The sequence below is a fragment of the Penicillium solitum genome (genome assembly GCF_028829755.1).
Source record: "Penicillium solitum strain IBT 25940 chromosome Unknown utg000004l_segment0_segment0, whole genome shotgun sequence".
Taxonomy (NCBI): Eukaryota; Fungi; Ascomycota; class Eurotiomycetes; order Eurotiales; family Aspergillaceae; genus Penicillium; species Penicillium solitum.
In genome coordinates, this window is record NW_027072124.1 from 3822126 (window position 1) to 3839804 (window position 17679).

The following is a 17679-nucleotide window of genomic DNA, read 5'->3' on the forward strand; positions in this document are numbered from 1 at the left end:
TATTTATTTGCACACTTTGAAGATCGTATGTTTTGGTATAGGCGGGGGAGGGGAGGGAACGTTGCTTAGTCACTGTCCACCTTGAACCTATTTAGGAACATCCAACGTCCACTAAAAGATACTCTATTTCGGGGGTATTTCGGGGGAAATATTTGTGCGATATCTGTTTATTATGAGACTAGATGTATCTAGGATGGCATATCAAGTGGTATTTAATATATTCCGAGAGAATTAGAGTGTGATATCCCGTACTTTTGGCAGTGTAGCACCTGTGTACGGAGTACTGCATACTCCGTACTTGATTTCCTCTCCACCCGACCCGGACCCTGACCCTGACCCTCGGATATATAATTTCCTAGCGCTAAGCCTAATTAAGGTCGATAAAACAGCCTACTTGATATATCCATCACTAGTTATGGATACATATATAATAATCAAAGATTATACATAGAAAAGTCTTCCACAGAATGTGCTTGTTTTACCGCCTTCGTATACATCTAAAAAGAACACCCAAATGAACGTCTAAAAAGACCAATAAAAAGACATGACAAGGCCGCATAAGCGGGCGACTATTCTTGTACTAACTATATACTTTAATAACAATCTAACTACTCCGTACGGTTAGAAATAATAGTTGGTATATCCACCCTCATAAAAGCGGCAGCTATGATAGGAAATCCCCACCCCGAAGAGAAAATCAAGTACGTATATCTACATATGTATTATTTAGGGTTGTTCTATATTAGAGTAGTATACGGAGGAGATGAACCAGATGAGCCAGATGAACTCTATCTAACTCCATATCTTTAAAGGAACGGATTTATATTATTATCATCAAAATAGCCCACCTGGGCATAACCCCATCTCTCTTCCATATCGCCTATCGCCTATCGGCGGATAAAAAAACTTCCCCTCATCTCCCCTCATCTTCCTCCAACATCTCTCTCTCTCACATCCTCAGAATGGCTACCCTCACAGCCCAGGAGCTAACAGCTCTCTCCACCAAGGCCATTGACGCCAAAGCAACTGCCTACTGTATGACCCCTTCCATTTCCTTGGGAGTAGCACAAACACCAGATATCCAGTTCCAAGTACAAAGAAACGAACAACTAACATGCTGCCAGGCCCATACTCTAAATTCCGTGTCGGGGCATGCATTCTCACGACATCGGGCGAGTTCATCTCCGGCGCTAATGTCGAAAATGCCGCCTATCCAGTTGGAACCTGCGCCGAGCGCGTGGCCATTGGCACCGCTGTGGTATGTTCTATCGTCTCTTTCCTGGTCTACTTTGATTGGTTCTCTATCATTGTCATTGTTATATTATGCCCGTCCATGTTTGGACCTTTGCTAACTCTCTCAGGTCGCCGGCCACAAAGACTTCAAGGCTTTGGCTGTCGCGACAGATATCAAGCCTCCTGCGTCGCCTTGTGGGATGTGTAGACAATTGTGAGTTTTCCATTCTTCTTCTTCTTCTTCTTCTTCTTCTTCTTCTCCTCCTCCTCTTCCTCCTCCTCTTCCTCCTTCTTTTGTGGCTAACTCTTGGGATACAGCATTCGCGAGTTCACCTCACCTTCTTTCCCGGTGTACATGTACGACGGAGAGGGAAATTACAAAGTTATGACTATGGAGGAGGTGAGTTTCTTTTCTTTCTTTTTTAGATATATATATATATATCTCTCTCTCTTCAATTCTGTGCTAATAAACCCAGTTGCTGCCTGACTCTTTCGGGCCCCGAACATCTTAAATAAGGATAGAGATAGGTTTATCTGTATCAGAGGAAGGGAGAGAGAGGGTGGGCGTACTGGACATGCATTGAATGGAGTTTGATATCCAGTGGAGATAAATACATTTACAGGTGGCGAAAGAAATATATTAAAGAGGTGAATCTTGCTTTGTTCAATGGGGGATATACAGCCCACAGCCCTAAAGCCTCTACATATAAAAGCCAAGGGCTACAACCACAACGTACACAAACCGAAACCGAACCCAGAAAGAAATATAAAAAAAGGAACGCTCATAATGTTGCAAGAGTCAAACCCCAAAAAGATCATTTCCAACTGGAAACCACAAAAAAAAAGGCAGCTATATCAAAAATTCCAGACTAAAAACCATAACCATAACCATAACCCTAATCCCCAACCCCAAGCCTAAGCCTGCTCCTCCTCCTCATCAAAATCATCAGCTCCAAGCAACTCATCCTCATCATCCACAACAGCAGAATAATCCCCCCTCCTCGCTGCAAACGAGCCACGCGTAGCATAAGGTCTCTGCCCGCCCCGTCTTCCAAATAACCCAGACGTGCTCCGCGCCAGACTCTTAACAAGTAACGGCAGAGACTGCGCAACGGCAACAATACCCGCGATAATCGCCACAGGCACCGCGACCAGCACCGAGTCCCTGGATAACCAGCTCTGCGACGAGCCGCCGCTATCGCCCAGCCGGATCTGGCCGAATTTGCCGTCCCAGTGCGTGTACACGTACCAGCCGATGGCGACGGCGACGGCGATGGGTGTCACGATCGCGAAGAATAGACCTGTTCCGCTGATGCCGTGTTTCTTTTGGTATTCTTCTTCTTTGTTCGGGCATGGCCTTGACACGTCTTGGTCCAGGAGGAGGCCGCCCTGGCAGGTTGTTTGCGGGATTCGGCGGTAGCCGGTGGGTTCCCAGTATTCGACCATTTCGGGGTCTTGGCTGCATTGTGCGATGTGGTCTTGGGGCTGGAGACCTGGCACGAGGCCGCAGCTGCCGTCGGTTTGGATTTCGTAGTTGTAGTCACTGGTTCGTGTTAGTTGGTAATTCGGGTTGGGATAGGTGGTTGGATGATTGTTTTGCTTACCATTCGAAATCAGCACGGGTGCAAGTGCAATTCCGGCCAATGCTGTGGATGTGTGGCTCACGCCAGGCATTCCAGCACTCGGCGGCAGGTTTCTTGCGGTGGTACTCCTCAACATGGCCGAAGAGACAGTTCTCTTCTTGGAAGGGATGACTGGTGGACCAGTTATAGTAATCGTTCTCATCGTCTTTACAGTCGCGGCTCCAAATACCGCTGAAGTCAAGTGTGATGGTGACGCGCTTGCCGCCGTCCGTGCCCCAGAGCAGGAAGTTCTTCGAGGTGTCGGATGGCACGGTGGAGATATCGTCAATGACCATTTCCTTTTCGGCGAACTGGAACTCGTGCCAGCTCATGCCCTCGTCGAGCGTGTAGTGGACGATCTTGGTTGCCTTCCGGTCGCTGACAAGCACGATTACCGAGCCTGCCGCCCCGAATTCCCACATGTACTGTCCCTTCTTGACTTGCGTCCAGGTAATACCGCCATCCCTGGTGAGGTACGTGTCGGCCTCGGCTGCGCTGGTGAGATGCTCACCGACGTTGCCGAGCGCGAGCATCAGGCCAATGGCGGAGCCCGAGTAGAGGGTGTCGCGGTAATCGCGGCGTTCGGTGTAGCCGTGGAAATGGAGAGCGCACTTCTCAGTGCCTCTGCTCTCCGTAACGGAGCAGCCGAACTTCTTGCCATCGACATCTTGACTCGGGGGAGCCAGAAGCATCCACTGACCACCGTCATTGTGGGTGATCATAGTGCGTAGCTTCTTGGCCGCGCCCTTGTTTAGCACTTCTTCCCGGTTCGCAACCACATTGGCAATGGCCACGCCCTCGAGGCCTTGCAACTCATCGTAATCCGTGTAACCGCGGTCGTTGACGTTGAGCCCCTCCAGACTCTGGACGAAGTAGGTGCCGTTGCTGTTACTCTTGACCAGGGAGCCGAAGCTGCGTTCATTTCCACCATTCACCATCACAAGGAGGAACAATGCGTGTGGGGAGCTTGGTAGGACGGTATACTGAGGGACCTTGATGTTGAAAGGGAAGTGTGCATCAGCGTAAGTGCGGCCGTCGACACTAACACTGGCATTTAGGTATTCCTTCTGGTCTCCTTCGTACCAGGCGACGACAACGAAACCATTCTTGGTAGCGGAACGAGCGATGTTCTCAAACTTCACTTCCATGGTAGAGAAATGATCATCACTGGTGACCAACTGCCGGTTGTTGTTCTTTTCCTCATCTTTATACTGCTCGCAAATCACCAGTTTTTCACTGTCGTTGCGGCCCTCGTGATATCCGAAGTTACAACCGCCGCCGGCGACTCCAATAAGCATCGGGTCCCAGCTAGCGCCTCGCTTGTCGGTGACGTATGCCTGCGAGCGACAGTTTGTCCCCTCACAGTCCTTGTGACCAATCCAAATAAGGGCATCCTGGAACTTCTCATGGAAAGCGAGCGCGCGGATGTCCTCCTTGTTCGGCACACTGGGGGCGTCAAAGAAGTGGAAAGAATCACCGTGATTGATAGTGTAGTACACCCTCTTGCTGTCGGTGAGGAAGAAAGCCGCATCACTGAAGTAAGGATGCTGAACCATTTCCGTAAACTTCTCATCCGGATGGATTTGCTTCCAACTGCGGCCATGGTCGCGCGAGATATGCAGCTCGTATTTGTCCGTGAGCATCATGACAGTCTCATCAACGCCGTTGTTACTGGCCTGACGTTCGAGATAGAAGTAGTTTGTATGCTTGGCAGAAATGGTCTGTGGCTTTTCCGCACGAGGCTTGCCATCGGTGATAGGAGGGGGCCCCGTGACATTCGAGCACGAGCGCTCAATCTGGCGCTCGAGATCCTCGCCGCCTTCGCGGATGCATGCATTGCCGGGGATGAGTCGCCATCCAGAGGGGCCCATGTACTTATCGCTGGGCTCTTTGCACTTGCCAGCCGGGGGTGTCAGCGGGACAGCCGGTAGACACTCCTTGCGATCCTCGCTGCGAATAAAGTTGTAGTCACATTCAAAGTCCTCAGCGGAACACTTGCAGGGTTGGAATTCAGGGCCGCTGATGGCGAACTCCTTCTTGATGAAACAATCCGCGTTTGCCTTGCGGCGCTGGAAGAACTGTTTCTGACCCATCAGACAATCCGGCTCGCCCTTTTCATTTAGACGGGCAGTCCACTTTTCAAGGTCATCAGACCCACACTGGCGCTCGTGGAGGCCGTCGAAGTCAATGAAATACATGAGGACTTTGGTGTCATCGCTGGAGATACCAACGAGCAGGAACTTGAGACTGGTCGAATCCGGCGTCGAGATCAGATACAGAGGCCTGATCTTCTGCTTCAGATCAATCGACTCCCACTCTTTCCCGTGATCGATGGAAAATTGGACTTTGTCCGTCTGGCTGCCATCCAAGACAGCCATGATTACACCTCCCTGGTCGCCAAACTCGTACCGGTGCGGGCCCTTGAGCGCGCGCCGCCACGTAAGGCCTGCATTGTCGGAAACATAGAGATCGCCCTTGGAGTAGTCCTCAAGGTGGCCTCCAGTGTTACCAACGCCCATGGCCAAGCCCGGGGCCGGGCTTGAGAACATCCGGTGATCTGGCATGGGCATCTCGCGCAGCGCGGCGTAGGTGGTCATCGAATGGAGGTGTAGCTCATCTTTATCCGCCTTGAGGGGTTGGAAGGTTCTCCCATCGTCAAAACTGATACTGCTGGTAAGCTTCTTTTTATTCGAGTCAGACTTCTCAGCCTCCTCCCAGTTCTTGACCGTGTTGACAATCGTGATGCCATGGATACCCGTGACTCTCTCAAAATCGACCAAGCCATTCAGGTCCTCGTTTGTATGCTCGATATTTTGTGTAAAGTAGGTGCCATTGGAGTTGGACGAGAAGAGACGTCCCATCCGGTTATCATGCCAGGTAGTTTGCACGTCGATTTGGATGCTGTAGTTGGTGCTTTCTAAGATAGTATAGGCATCCTCTTCAATGCGGTGGTTGCCAAATTCCGCGCGGTGCCATACATTCGAGTCGTCACTGACGTACAAAGCCTGTTCCTGGGTACCGCGGGATTGAAGACGCGCCACGATGTACTTGGACACAGAGCGGATCTGAAGACTGATCCCACTCAGTGGTTTTCCATGATCCAATTTCGCCTCGGTGCCATCCACATCGTCTTTGAAATACTTCTCGGAATATATCAATCGTTCTGTACGGGTATTCTCAAATGGCCCCTTCAACCCAGGGACCACACAGAGGATCCGGTCTTCTGTCGATTTCGGCATGTCTATGTCCAACGCGAACTGCGGTCGGCTTACGGCCCACATACACTGAAGCGTCATCGCGCGCAACGGCTGGACGTTCTCGAAGTCGTCGATGGTGTAATACGCTTGGGGCATGCAGCCAAGAATGGTGCAGTCCAGACCCATGAAGATAACCTTCTTCGGATCCCAGCCATTGAACTCCAATGGGAATGAGCGCATTGACGCGAACGGCATTACATCCACCTGGAAAGGCTTCCATGACTTGGCCTGGTCGGTCGTGATCCAGTGCTTGCCATTCTCGCCGAGGATGTACGCGCGGTTGGCGTCAAATGGATGTCTCCAGATTAACTCGACGGTGCCTTCGATGGTTCCATCCTTGCCCTTGACGGTCTCCCATTTCTCGCCACCGTCGAAGGAGACATGCGCGGTGAGGGAATTCTTGTCGCGGTAGAGGATCGTGTTTGTGCCGCGGAAGTAGAATAGGTCTGAGGGAGGAGCGTTGAGTTCATGGGTCACGATAGTCGGCTCGTTTCCCTTCGCCGCTGCTGGCTGCGATGTCCATACCAGCAGCAGGCTCAGTGTGAGCAGCAGCCACCGTGGGATCATGACCGGTGCTGCGTAGGCATCTGATGGGGTATATGGGTGGGAGCTTGAGCGGACCGGACCGGGAATACGGGGTCAATCGATTGAGGGAGGGAATGTGAAATTGCTAGAAAGGAGAGAATTGTTAGATGCCAGCAATGAATGAACAGGCAGATAGAAATGTCGTGAGTTAAGATAATGATACTGATGACGGAGCTGCGTGGCCTCTGCCTTGGGATTGAAGCTCCTTGTCACGTGAATATTCTTATCGGACCTATCGACTATGGTTGGTGAAGGAAGTCTACTGACAGGCAACCATGGATCATACTACACAATTAGGACTAGTCTGTGAAAGGTGTGTTGAACCTTTGGAAGATGGTGGGAAATGGATTGACATCAAGCAGCTGGTTATATGTACAAAAAAACACTGCTAAATAGATACATGAAAAAGAAAAAATGTCAAGGACCGCCATGTAGAAAAGAAAACATCGCTCAAAATGCAAGGATCGGATATCCTGAAAAGACATTCAGAATGGTATAGAACGAAATTGGGGTTCGTGACAAACGAACAAAATACAACACCCTGGTGTTGGAAATGAAAACGAGGAATATTAAAAATAAAAGGAATGTAAGTCGATCGGGACATTGAAACATTTAAATCAAACTCGGCGTCGGAGCTTGCGCCACATCTTCTTCACCACACCTTGATCGTCCAAGTCGGAGTCCCAAATCGACTGGCTGCGATCCGCGGGTGGAAGTGCAGCCAATCGTAAGGGATCTTCCTTTTCTTTGGAAGAAGCAGGAGGGGTGGGAGAGTCGGTGCGGAGGTCAGGTCGAGTGAGGGTCATTTTGAGAGTCATCTCACGGTTTCCCGGAAGCCGTTGTGGGACTCCCTTGGCCCCAGGCATCCAGGATTGGCGTCGCTGCAAGAGGGCTGATGATTCCACGGAGGGTCGGGGCACGTCCCGGTGTGAGAACACGGGCGAAGGGATTGGTTCATTTTCTACCGACCCCCCCGGGCTCCCCACCATAGTGCCATCGTCATCTTCGAAGAATGTGCCAAAGTCCGAATTGACCAGGGTGGGTTTCGGCGAACTTTGTTGCGGTGTGATTGGCTCTGGGCCGATATTCTCCTTATTTTGATCCAGCGAGGGAAATCCGAATTCAATGGCTTCGTCGAACTTTTGCGGGGATGCCAGATATACGCGCAATTTCAAACGGGCATCGGGGTCTTGGTAGTATTGTGCACAGGGGTCAATGCTCGAGATGGATGATTGAGCGGCATGTTGGAATCGGTGGCTGGATGATGGGCGCGATTCGGGGGTTCGGTTGGAGAGAGGGGTGAGAGGCTGAGATTGGTTGACAGGCGGGAGTCCCCGAGCTGAAACGGGGGTGATTTCTAATGTTTTGCGAAGATGGTTGGAAAAGGATAAGGAGCGACGGAAAGAGGGGCGGGTTCTCTTTCTTGTGGCAGCATCTGCCACATGAGCGTGGTATTCATCGAGGGACAAATCCAGATCGCCATCCTCGTCAAGCCACCGGAAACTATCATGGAATGTTTGATCCATGTTTGGGTCTTCTTCGTCCGATTCGGAGTCTGAATAGAAGACGGTCGATGGCTGAACAAAAGACACAGTTGTCTGGGAGGCAGTTGTCTGGGAGGGGTGAGTGTCGGTGGAAGGGCGCGAATTCCCAGAATCTCGATGGTAAGCTTCGTCGGCAGCGTCGTAGATGAGACTTTGTCGATAGGCGTTCCTCAACCGTCTCCGTTCTTCGGGGGAGAAAAGCTTTTGTTGAATCTTAGTGGGGAGAGTATGGAAGCATTGAGAGTCCGCCTGGGCGGCCAGGTAGGCCAATTGAAGAGAGCCGGGTTGGCGTAATTTCTTGGAAGGAGAAGAACGTTTCTCGAGCCCTCGCTTCCTAGACCCGCTCCGGAAACCACGCGAGTGATAGTCCGACCCAAGACGAGGTGTTCGATAGACCCGATTATCGGTCTGATAATTTGACGTGGAGCACGTAGGGGAACCGTGATCGCTCTGAGCTAGCCGAATACGCAACCGCTCGACATTCGAGAAGAACTGTTTGAGTTAGCTGTGGACATTAAACAGCAATGGATCGGCAATATGGAGGGGATGAAATGGAGCACACAATATATCCCATGCGCTAACATTGGTCAACGTCGGCCAACATCGGCCAATGTTGCGAGACAAATGGCGCCACGGACGATAGTGCGGGTTGTCAGCCTCCACCGAGGGGCTCAGGGGTAAATCACAGTCAATCACAGTGGATGACCGAGTAAGGGCAGACAAAGAAAAGAACCAAAACGGAGAAAACGGGCAAATCAGGCTTAATTGGGTTAGGATGATCCTGTGGGGGGAAGCTATTGGGGGGAGGGAAATGAGAAGTCCGAGCGTGTGACGGTGAGAGACTAGGGAGTGATGGGGATATGAAGGAGGAAATGAGTGAACCCTTACCTTTCTTCGTACTGCTGGAGGCAGTGACTCGAAGTCCTCTGACATTGTAAAATAGAAAGGGAAAAAAAGGAAATAGAAAGGAATGATCGAAATAATGGGCAATAATAGGGGAGTAATAGTAGTAAATAGCGATCAATAGTAATAAAGGGTATACTTCGAAAGGTATACAAATTCCAATAGAACATCCAAAATGGAAGAATTTGTCAAAAAAAAAAAAAGGAGAAGACGATCTAATATATATCTTGAATATCTTGAATATCTTTAAACTCTTTGATCTGTGACAGGATGCTGTACATTAGCGCCCTTGTGATTGTGATACTTCTATTTCCAGATCTTACCTCTCTCCATGTACGGAGTATACTTGGTATACTTCCCTTCATTCTATACCCCTCTATATGATCTATCATGAACCCCTCTATTAATGTCTGCGAACACATCAAACGAACTTAAAAAATCCAAACGAACTCTCGATCGATATTTCCTACGAACCATGTGAACAATCCATTCCCTATCCCCATCCCCATTACTCCGTACTCCGTATATTATTACCCAACATTGCCAAGTCACCAAGTAGCTACGCGCCTCGCTTTGACGTGGTCCAGTAAGGGAACCAGCCTCAGCTCCACTTAGATCGCTGATGCTCGGTCTGAAACACACAAATTCTAGATCGGGGAGGGAGGGGGATTTGAAAAGTTGGAAATTGGAAACGGTGAAGCCTTTGTGATCTTCCCTGTTCCCTGTCTATTTTCTCAATATTGGGTACTAGCGGATTGTCGCGGAGCTAACGGTTGGGGGATCGGAAGATACGAGAATATGACATCCCGGGGGAAGGAAAAGTTGATGTATCAAATCTTTCAACGTCCAATGAGAATAGATGATTGGAGTGTCCACTTGAACAAAGAAGGACAGTTACCATTTGGGCCGAAACTGACGGGGTATTAATTAATTACGGAGTACTCTATAGTACTCCATAGTACTATAGTTAATATAACCAAACTAAACTAGTAAACCGTTACACTACTTCGTACCTGACAGCTCAGATCATTCTAAACCCGAATGATCTATAACAAACTCAGCTAAATTAAATTCCCTTGATACTCCGTAGTCTAAACTGTAATCCGGAGATTACTAGGAGCCAATGACTTGCTTTTGCTGGATTGAGTTGAAGAGGGCGGAGTATGTCCTACAATATGCAAATTATGTATGGAGTACATATCTCAGTGATCGGCTATTATTCCGACAATCGCACTTGCATACGGAGTACATACACATGATCTACACTAATATTGGTTGCAATTTAATAAAATACTGGCAATATATGCCTCCGGCATGACCTGTAGAATCAACAAGGCTGATAACACGTCTACCCAAGTATCCGCATATCAATGGCCTTCTTTCTTTCTTTCTTTTTTTCAAAAAAAAGAAACCAAAACCCACCGAGCACTCCTATTCTCCCGAGTAATCCAAACCCCTTTTCTCCTTGCATCGGGCTAATGCATATAACTTCAATTGCGTGAGACAAACGAGGAGGCCCTCCTTCCAGAACTCGTGGCAAGTCGAGGCGTGCGAACTCGGGCTTTTAGGTATGATATATCACCTGCAGGTGTTATCTTGCTATTTGTGGAAGCAAACGCGTGGGATGTTCACCGCTGATACTGTAGGGAGTATCTCTTCCTGTGAGCTTCAAGGAGGAATACGAGGTATTTGATGCAAGTCTCCGTGTTGGTGACGCAGTCGACAGGAGCCATACTCTCTACTTCGGGCCCTTGTCAGGGGGATTTTCCTAGGGACAATCGCAGTACGGAGTATAAAATACGGAGTAGACTGATATCATTTCTCGCTCTGGTTGAGTAATAGTCATAGGCCAAGCAAAGGATAGTTGAAAGATCGTCATCGCATTCGTCATCCCATAACGTGAGACTGCGCTGATCAATATCAAATGAGGGTTTCCAATACTTCGTATATTTTCATTTTGGAGACAATAAATGAAGAGTCACATCAAATTATTTGGCATCCAAGTGCATATATGCACTGCTATGTACATGTACATCTTTCTATTAAACACAAATCCATAACACCCACTTTGTACTCCGTATATTCAAACCCATCCACCCTTCTCATCACCTTTCTCATCCTCTCCCGTCATCTTCTTCTTCCCAGCTTGAACCTTCGTAAGCGTCAGTTTCCTCCCAAGGCCCCTGCCTAGCATCCCACCCTCAAGCGGAATAACATCATCTTCAACAGATGTCCTCCTCGAGTTCGAATCCTTCTCCAGACTAAGTAACACCTCAACTGCATCCCGGTCCTCAATGACCTTCGGATGCCGCTGCGCAAAGTACCGCGCATATTTGTACAGCGACCAGTAACAGCTGAACACGTTGACGACCGTCAACGCGATCTTGTAGAACGTGTAGTAGAACAACAGGACTTTCCAGTCGATGCGCTCTTTCTTTAATCGGAGGTGAATCTCGTTGAAGATTATCACATTGAGGATGTACATCGCAATCGTGATGCCGAGAAGCATTCCGCAGAATGAGGGACGGACGATGAATGAGATTGGGAGGACGAAGGGGGCGAAGAGGTAGATGAGGGTTTCGTAGACCTGTTAGGGTTAGCTTTTATAACTTTGACCTTGACCTCAACATCGACATATGCATGTTTCATCAAATGTCGAAGATAGTCTGGGTGGATGGTGCCTATCATACCTCTTGGAAAACGCACAACTTCGCACCAAACTCCCACCAACCCAGCTTCCAGCTAGTCAAGATATACTTCAAATCGTAGTACACACCAACAACGAAGAAGAAATTCCACCGCTTAAACCGTTGCTGGAAGATAGTCATTTCACCGAATCCACCACGACTACCACCAGAACCACTCCAGAACACCGAAGCCGGCGTTTCGGTTTCGACAAAGACCTGCGAACACATCGTAATGCGTCCACCCAGACGTCGGCATGCATCGCCGAAGAACCAATCCTCGGACACGGAGAAACCGGGATGTTCATGGAAGGTCTCTTTTAAGAACTCGATATTCCAGAGCGAAATAGCTCCGTGTGGGAATGTAGCACTTCCGAATTTCCCGAAGAAAGCACGCTGGATACCGGACATTTTGTACTCGAGGTCCTGGGCTTGTTGGCAGTATGTACCCTTTGAGGAATTGGGGCCGACACTTTTAATTGTGTATCCGATACATTTGACGTTCTTTTTGAGTCTGTCGCTGGCGATTGGGAAGTTTGGGGGCAGGAGGCAGTCATCGTCGATTAGGACGGCATTTTCAAAGTCTTTGGCTGCGTAGCAGCCGACGAACTGCGCCACGATCTTTGAGCCGATGGGGACCCAGAGGTGATTTACGCCGTAGGGTTTGCAGACTTCTTCTGTGTTATCGAGGGGGGTTTTGGAGTTGCCATTTGCTATGACAAAGATGTTTTCTTTGGGGAAGATTTTCAAGGCGGCTTGGAGAGTTGCGCCGACGATTGTTGCTGATTTATAACAGGGGATGAGGAGAGCGGTTGATTTTACCTTGGAAATGTTGCTTTCCAAGTCTGGAGATTCGGATTCAGAGTCCGCAGCCGGAGGATCTTTCTCGAAGAGGATCATCAGAGGACAGAATGCGTATCTAGTTCTGGTTAGGGCAAGAAAGTTGGAGTCTCAAGAAGACACTTACAGGGCAGCAACACCAATGATAATTGCGTATCCTCCTTGGATAACGAACTTGGTTCGGACAACATAGTACAGCCACCAGACAGCACCTTTCCACAGTGGCATACCGATGAGGACAAAGTAGACAAACAGAACGAGGAATGCATAGATGCTGTATTCAAACAATACCCGCACCCAATGCTTTCGTTGGATGGCAACACCTCTCAATTTGGCTTTTTCGTAGACTTCTTGCAGGCTGCTCTGCTCGCTGCTGATTGTCTGGGAGCTGGCATTGCTGGGTGGTTGGGGACTGAGGAATGCATTCTCAACTGGCGTGATTGGTCCTTTCTCGGGGATTGGAGAGGGAGGCTCGAATGTGGCGGGCTTTGTATAGTAGTCGAGTGTGCCTGAAGAATGAGATAGGATTAGCTTGATGTATATAAGATGGTGGCATCAATTTTGATATGGATCTCTCAAGACCTTCTACAAGGCTCTGCCATAGATATGGGGTATCAATATCATACCCTGAAAAGCGGGAGGATCACTGCGTCCACGGGACCGAAGTGCAGACTTTGGCCTTGGTACTGCTCGCAGAGCAGAAAGACTCAGAGGACGATTGGAAGAAGTGCGAGCCTCTGGAAGTGATATACGATTGTTGTCGGGGAGAGACTGTTCCCAGCGAGCCAATTCCCAGGGCGAGTTGAATTTGGCAGTCGTGAGTAGTTCTTTGGGAATAAAAACGTCTTCCACAATGGACTTTCTAGGGTTTTCTTCAGCCATTGTGGGTTATATATTCAATTTGCAACCATAAACGAGGGTATAGTAGTCAGAATGAAGGGACGGCAACCCGAGGTCACCAGTAAAAGAGTGAATATCTCGCTACAAAAAGGGGACTCGAGGGTGTCTCTTTTATTTATTATTGAAATATCCCTCTAGATCAAGATCTCTATGGAGTAAATCTCTTTGCCTAAGACTGTGGGCCAAGGTTGAGTGGCGTCTCCCTAGGTCTGATGGGGCATACTAGTACGGCTGAGACCTGAGAGGACTTGGAAAGGAAATGAGGATGTTGATGATTGCTACTACACTGTCATTATTCTAGATCTGGGATGAGTTACTACGAGTATATGTGATCTAGTAGCATGACCACCCCCATGGATCTATGGCTACATGTACTCCGTACAACGTACTACAAAATCTTTTCTGCGATGCAGGAACCATAAAACCTCGCACAAGAAGAACATAAAAATGGGTATAGCTAAGAATAAACCAATGCGGGTCGTGAACTGCGTTCTTTACGCCCTGGGCCTACCACGGGCCAAGTGAATCATGTTTGGGCCCATGTTTTTCCATACTACATACGTAAGTGCTCATAACTATACATATGTAGTTCTTATGAAATAGCTATTGTTTAGAACATCGTCAATTATAAAATGTTCAAGTAGACAGACTACAATAACAGAGCACCTCAATGTCTTGCCCAAGCAAAGTCTCAAAAATGTTTCTCCATCTGCTCGGGCAAGTTGCGCAGTGGAGCACTTTCAGAGATTTTAGCGTTATGCAGACGCAGAGCCTTACGAACCAGAGATCTCTAGCTCAATGATCGTCATTGTTTATTCCTAGGTGGGCGAGCTAAAGTTAGCTGCATCTCACCTCCATTGCTTGTGGGCAGGATGGTACCCGATCTCGTAATTACAGTGGGGCATTGCACCGGAAGACGAACTGCCGTGTACGGTGTTTGGTTAACCCCATTTCCAAGTTGGGTACTGGATATATAAACTTTTCTTCCAAGGTTGCAATTCCTCTAACCAGTTAGAAGTACGGAGTAGAGAGAGAGAGAGAGAGAGAGAGAGAGAGAGAGAGAGAGAGAAAAGTGAGAGAGAGTCCCATGTGCTTTAGAACCTTCCAAAAATGGAAGTTCACCGGTAAAGTTTCGGCCCGTCATTTTGGTTTTTCGGCCACAAGCCACAGAAAGCCACAGAAAGCCACATGGGCCGCGGCATTCCGATTTTTATGTCGGAGGGAACAGTTACTATGTACTCCGTACCTACATAGGTAGTAAGGATAGGGTAGGATAGGTTAGGTTAGGTTAGGCTAGGATGAATGGTTTCAAGATTTGAAATTGTTCAGAGTACTATTCGGCCTAGATCTCAATAGGTAACATGATTCTACATCCTCCAAGTTCTAGCCCTCTCGGTTAGAACTGCCGGACACTTTAAAAATGTTGATCATCGAGGGTCAATTAGGCCAACAAGTTGAACCACTGACAATACAGTCATTAACATCGAAATATGTCATGGCGACAGCAATGAAATACAAAACAAAACAGGATAAACTGGAAAGTAGGTAAGACAACAAGGATAGTACCATGGTACAGATCTCCAATTCAAGACCTGAAGACAAGATGAAACTGCACTAGTCCCATTCTATGCCCTCCGGGGCTGTACCTGAAAGATATCCAAGGTTAATTTTTCACCGGACTATGGCTTGTTCCATGGTTACTTTGCTTTTTTTCCTTTTTTCTTTTAACTGTGGATACCATGTAGGTATACGGAGTATGTCTAGACACATAGAATCTTGAATCCAGGTAAACCAGAGCTCACTAGTTAACTATCTACTACTACATGTCTTGTATTAATTGGAAATTGTGAATTTACTGCCCATTCTACCCAATAATATACTATAGGGAAAATGACACCATCGTTGTACATTGGTAAGATACATATGTAGCCAAAAGCAAGATCAGAAACGACAGGCGGCAATCATAGAGTGGAAACGGCGGGTAGGTCAGTATCGGCATAGACTTCAGCGTGTTCCAGTTTTCACGAAGAGTAGCTTTCTGGACCCGCGTGTATAGCTTGAAACGATCACCGTCTGCAGCGTTGAAGAGTTTGATTGATTTCTTCTGTGCCTCATTGAACCATTCTAGCTAGCGATGACTTGGCTACATCAAACCCATAGACGTAGGGGACAACCTTGGATGCCCAGCGAGCCTGGTATCCATCTGCACCCGCATTTCCTTGGCAGGAGCTGGCCGGCGCTTCCGTGAGGCTGATTGGTGTAAGACTCACTTGACGCAGTCTGGCGGAGAAGGTATGGTCCTCTGTTCCGGGGCCGCTTGCCCGTTCCGGAGTGGCTGTTGTCTCTCTCTGATATACGTCACTTCCATCCCACGCGGTCCACATAATGGTAAAGTTTCAGATACTGATCAGAGATGTGTACCCAGGTATCATGGTATCCCTTGAGGGACGCTCCTAGAAAGAATCTGCCTCGACCTTAGTTGAGCTGCTGTGCAATAATTGGACACTGTCGGAGGCGGCCGTGGAACGTCATAGTGGAGGCCTGACAAAAAAGCGACCACACATATTCAAGTCTCTGCGAGAGTTGAAGAAAGTAATTCTGAGTTGTAGAGCGCATGATGTTGAAAAGATGGAACCATTCACTCTGACCAGCGCGATGGAGATGAACGAGGCAGGAGAGGATGTTATTGGCAATGTCCCAAGTAGGTTATGTGTGATGCCCCATTTAGAACAGCATGCTGCAAGTCAAGAAAAGCTGCTCCAATGATCTGGGAGGTATCTGCCTCAACTCCTCCCAATCCGTTCTTGTAGCTGGACGTTCGGAATTCTTCGATCGGCGCAGAATTGGAAGCAACTCCCGCACCTCCAATCATGCGGATTGGTTTCTAGGCGAGTGCTGTTTTCCAGTTCTCGAAATAGCTTCTTTGCTGACTTATGCGAGTTCTCATTGCTGGTCATTGCCAGGTAATCCAGAAATCCAGATATCATTCCTGCAAGCATCTTGTTCAACTGAGGCCTTCCTCGGTAAGTAGGCTGTTCTCCGTCGCAGAGAGTCACATATTTGCAGTATCTCTTTCACAGGGCAGAGATGTCACACAACCATTGTCGAGGCTGCGAGACATCCGACATGCTAGTCGCTAGGGTAAAGGGAGTATTTTTTTTTCTGTCAGCCCACGAGCAGATCTTAAAGCCTTGGTTGGGGAATGTTCATGCCCAGAGCCCGAAAGTTTACTTGAGCCATATGGTGGATGTCGGCGAGGGGAATGTATGTCCAATTCGAGGATATATTTGCTGTGTCATCGGTTAGCCGGTTCGTACTAATGTAGTGATAGAAGGGGAAACCAACATTGATGAAGCGCCATGTCGTGACTCATATATATGGATAAACATATATAGTGGCAGGAAGCGACCAACAGATATGCATTCAAGAATATGAATGGATAAGATCCAGTGTAATTCCCTCCAGGAAGACGAGTGCGTCCCATAGAGGTGTCGATGGGCCTCAACAATAAAAGCCTTTTGTCTTGGGTGTCCTTCAATACTTCATAGAAAGTGCCCTGGCTCGACTATATTGAGTCGTGGCCATCTTGAAGACAATTTATGAGGCCCTCCGTGAAACAGGTATGAACGCGGGCATACTGGACGATTTGAAGATCCAGAGATCACGACCACTTTCCTGACTTCTACCTGGACAGCCGAGTTCGAAGATGAGGGTTTCGAGGACGACTCAACCCAGCCATATTGTTTGTCCACGTCGCCGGGCCATGTCCCCTTCCAGTCTTGGGCAAGACTATACTGTGAATCCTTTTGGCCCTAGGTCTGCCTTCCGTTTTTTTTTTTTTTTTTTTTTTTCTGTTTGTCCTTAATAGAGAAGAAACGTTAGCAACGATTACTCAGAAGAGGAATGGGGACAAGTCAAGACTATACGTACTTTGGCAAAGCTCAGGATATAGCCCTTGACTATAAAGATGCTCTACTTCATCGAACGCATTCACCTGTGACGGGTCATCGTCATAAATCTCAAACATGAACGCATGATGCAAATGATTGCCGGTTGGTTGAAGATGAACCTTGCATCATGATACCGACCAGTAACGGGCTTTTGCGTTGCC

General features: G+C 48.3%; 5 protein-coding genes across 5 annotated transcripts; 1 reads left to right on the forward strand and 4 right to left on the reverse strand.

Annotated features, from left to right (window-relative positions):
* Positions 1-946: 946 nt before the first annotated feature.
* On the forward strand, positions 947-1745 carry N7455_007484 (cytidine deaminase; the record flags this gene model as incomplete). The annotated part of the gene is made up of 5 exons (XM_040956128.2): positions 947-1035; positions 1125-1258; positions 1362-1447; positions 1552-1633; positions 1710-1745. The coding sequence occupies exons 1-5, from the start codon at positions 963-965 to the stop codon at positions 1743-1745; spliced, it is 411 nt and encodes a 136-aa protein (XP_040813492.2). The 5' UTR covers positions 947-962.
* A 403-nt stretch (positions 1746-2148) lies between these two features.
* Positions 2149-6679, reverse strand: N7455_007485 (vacuolar protein sorting/targeting protein 10; the record flags this gene model as incomplete). The annotated part of the gene is made up of 2 exons (XM_040956131.2): positions 2149-2776; positions 2838-6679. 2 exons carry the CDS (start codon positions 6677-6679, stop codon positions 2149-2151), a joined length of 4470 nt encoding a protein of 1489 aa, XP_040813424.2.
* Positions 6680-7314: 635 nt separating this feature from the next.
* N7455_007486 (uncharacterized protein) lies at positions 7315-9174 on the reverse strand (the record flags this gene model as incomplete). Its single annotated transcript, XM_040955981.2, has 2 exons — positions 7315-8733; positions 9130-9174. The coding sequence occupies 2 exons, from the start codon at positions 9172-9174 to the stop codon at positions 7315-7317; spliced, it is 1464 nt and encodes a 487-aa protein (XP_040813485.2).
* A 2053-nt stretch (positions 9175-11227) lies between these two features.
* Positions 11228-13550, reverse strand: N7455_007487 (uncharacterized protein; the record flags this gene model as incomplete). The annotated part of the gene is made up of 4 exons (XM_040956073.2): positions 11228-11731; positions 11835-12747; positions 12796-13177; positions 13295-13550. The coding sequence occupies 4 exons, from the start codon at positions 13548-13550 to the stop codon at positions 11228-11230; spliced, it is 2055 nt and encodes a 684-aa protein (XP_040813442.2).
* Positions 13551-15679: 2129 nt separating this feature from the next.
* Positions 15680-15952, reverse strand: N7455_007488 (uncharacterized protein; the record flags this gene model as incomplete). Its single annotated transcript, XM_040956019.2, has 1 exon — positions 15680-15952. One exon carries the CDS (start codon positions 15950-15952, stop codon positions 15680-15682), a length of 273 nt encoding a protein of 90 aa, XP_040813551.2.
* Between the last annotated feature and the right edge of the window lie 1727 nt (positions 15953-17679).